At 39.7% G+C, this 3,372-nt stretch overlaps 1 protein-coding gene across 1 annotated transcript in view; it reads left to right on the forward strand.

The window, feature by feature from the left end:
* The window catches only part of LOC106148617 (translation initiation factor IF-2-like), a 1,492-nt gene extending 209 nt beyond the window's left edge, over positions 1–1,283 (forward strand). Inside the window, exons 2-3 of the mRNA XM_013514769.1 lie at positions 6–169; positions 301–1,283. Of these exons, the coding sequence (XP_013370223.1) occupies positions 6–169; positions 301–581 (445 nt within the window). The 3' untranslated portion in view covers positions 582–1,283. The remainder of the gene's footprint in view (positions 1–5; positions 170–300) is intronic.
* Positions 1,284–3,372: the final 2,089 nt, after the last annotated feature.

Genomic DNA, 3,372 nt, shown 5'->3' on the forward strand with positions numbered 1-3,372 from the left:
CCCAGGGGCCCAAACACCCCGAGACTCGCTTTCTTCCGCGGCTCGCGATGTCGCCCAGCTACCTCCCCGGCCTGCCCCCACCCTGCGCCCGGCGCGGAGGCTGGCAGACGCTCATCCTTCGCGCGGAAGAGGCCGGGGGAACGGAAGGGGGAGAGGCGCACTGGTGCTGGTATATTTCATTTTTTTTTTTTTTTTTTAATCGCGTGTTGTTTTTTATTGCTTAGGAAAAAGAAGAGCCTCCGAAGGAGGATCGCTGCATCACACCCGATGTGACAGTGCTCGGTTATTTCGGTCCCGCAGAGGAAGCGCCCGGCCCGGACGGCAGAGCTGTGAATGAGCCCACGCAGGGCGAGTGCAGAATTTGCTCCAGGCAGCAGCTGGTGGCTCGGCACGGTGCAGGGGCGGAGCCCGCCGCCCGGGACGGCCCGCCCCGCTCCTCTCCAGCACCTTTACAAAGGATGGAGCTGCGGACCCCGAAGGCCGGTCCTGCTGGGGGAGGGGAGACCGCGGCCCCCTCCTGCTCCTTCCCCGGGGACGTGCGTCCTGCGCTCTTTCATTGTTCCTTTCTCCTGCCATGTTGACCTTGATACGGAGTGAAGGATGCTTATTTGAATTTTGAAACAAGATCCCCACCCCCATTTTAATCTTCCCACTGCCAGAAGCAGCTGAGATAGTGGGTTCTCCCCCCATTTAAACCATATAAACCGATGAGTTCAGTTATAATAACAACAAGAAGAAACACTCATATTTTTCAAATATTTTAAGATAATTGGAAAAATCAGCCCAAACTTAAAAATAAGAGGAAGGCGCATGGCTGTTAGGGTCACAGACGGACTGTTTGGCGGGTCCGCCCAAGGGTAGTTCATGCTTCCCTGTGCCTCACGTTATTGACTCACTCAGACATGGTGACCTTACACATTAAGCTTGCACGTCCTACCCCGTCTATCCAACAGAAAACGCAGTGTCGGCGTTTAAGGTTTTCTCCTAGTGTAGGATTTACCCAGTTTTGCATCTCACCCAACTAAAATTCTTTCTAATGCCTGTAAATACTCAAATCTCCAAAAATGTTCCTCCAGCCATCTTCACCACGTGTACAGTGTCCCTCACTCATAGATGAACAGGTCTCTGATGACTGCATTCTTGGGAGGGTCCTGCTTTTAACCTTCAAAAGTTATACTTTGAAAAACCAAAATTGAATTTTCAAGGAAAAATGGGTTTCATTAAAGCTCTTTACAATCTTATTTTAATCTCTTCAGATAAAATAAAAGACCAATGTGATCGTTGATTTGACGTCCGTGGAGTAAATAAGTTTGTAACTATAAATCGCTGATGTTTACGTATAGTATTATATGTATATGTTCTTAAGCCACCTGTCTCCTCCGAGCTAGTGTTGAGAATGACAGACAGAGCTTCTTCACTGTGTTCATCACAAACTGAGGTCTGTTCTTTCTGTTTATAAAGACTGAGAAAGTAAATCTATATTCGGCCTTCTTGGTTCATAGGTTCAAAGCTTGTCAGTTTGCAGAAAGCCCTTTTACTCATTGGCTATGGTGCTGTTCCAAACATTCCAGTACAGAGGAAGATCAGACCTCTTTCTTGTAAATGTTCCCAGTGACTCATTTGAAATGGAAAAGAGTATTGATTTCAACTTTGAAGCAGGACTCAGACAAGTATATGGAATACTTTGAGAGTAAAATGAAATACTAAATGTACTTAATAAATGTAAGGATTCAATAATGTTCATAGAGAAGAAATAAAAATTTTCAGCAGTTTATGAATAGAAAGGATCAAAATTAAGTTTTAGGAACTAGTCATATACAATGAAAACAACTGATTGATACAGCATATTATGGCTAAAACCCCCAAATATCCCCACAAAACCCTGTCATTTACTAGTTCGTAAAGAATCATTTTAATTTTTGTCACTCAATTAATTATTAAACATTTTTCATATTAAATCAGGTTTTTAAATTGTCTTTATAAGTGCCTTTTCAAGTGGCTTTTAAAAATACTTTCAGGGCCCAGGGATTTAGCACACTGATGCAGCGCCTGCCCGGCAAGCGTGAGGACATGAGTTCGGTTCCTGGTTACCCCTTCCCTCAATAAATTGTTAAAAATACTTTCTACTATTCAATTTGGAATAGGACAATACTATTGAGCCTCATATAACATGTAGGTATTTTGAAAACCCTTGACTTAGCTAAACGGAGCTCAAGAAGAGTTCAAAAATAGAAGCAGAAAAGTTAATATGTGAATTTGTGAAGAAGTTTTAGAACAGTAATTTCCAAAGATTTCTAGTCTCCCAGATGGCCAAGGAAAAAAATTTTAAATGGACAAAATCAAGTTTTTGAAATAAGACATATTATAAATTCACAATGCATGCTAGGCAGCAAAGAAAAATATACCATCTATTTTTAACTACTGTCCCTCAAATCCATCACAGACCAACATAATATTTTGCTTAAATATTAACATCATGTGTAACTAGGAATTTTGGGAAAACAGTTCTTGAGTACATCAGAGAAAAAAAATATAAAATAGTTACTTATTGAACAAATGATTGAAAGAAAAAAATGGTGCTACATGTCTATCACTGTCTCACTCTCATAAGAAGGCACACAGGCCATCTTTCAACATTTTTAGAATAAATACATATTGTACATGTGTGTATAATACTTAATGCATATATTTAATGTATATTGTATGGACAACTCTATTTCATACAAGTCAAATGAAAGGAAAACAGAGACGCTAGTTTTGAATATTGTTAATTCACTTGTAAAAATTTGAATGTTTTACTTTTCCTAGCAGTGCTCTTAAAACCAGCATCTGAATTTTTGATTTAATACTAATACAGTCCTTATTATAATCAAATTTTTTTTTATTCTAATGCATGGATCTAGCTCTATGAAAAATGTAGAACAATAGGCCAGTGGTCCAGAAAAGAGTTTGCAAGCTTGCTGAGGTTCAAGACTCACCGGATACTATTGGTGTCAACTTGAACAATGACTCTATACCTCAATACTCTTGTTCGTGAACTGGAGATGATAGCTACCTACCTCATAGATTCTCACAAAGGTTACATAACCTTCCTGAAAACAAAAACAGTCAATAACCAATGGCTTTATCATTTTTATTCTCACTGCCATTTTTATAACAAACATGAAGTTTGGAAGATTATGAACAAAAGTGCTATGCTTAGTAAGTTCACAGATCATATTATATTTTTTCTTTAGTTTCTATGATGGGAGAGTGCTTATATAGCCTTTTTTGCCCCTCAGAACCATAAAATTGAAAACTTTACTAAGTATGAACACACTGCTCTGGATAGAATGAGCTTACTCCAGAATGGTTTTGTGCTCACTTTATAGC

The sequence above is a fragment of the Chinchilla lanigera genome, unplaced genomic scaffold (genome assembly GCF_000276665.1).
Source record: "Chinchilla lanigera isolate Chin_1 unplaced genomic scaffold, ChiLan1.0 scaffold00024, whole genome shotgun sequence".
NCBI lineage: Eukaryota > Metazoa > Chordata > Mammalia > Rodentia > Chinchillidae > Chinchilla > Chinchilla lanigera.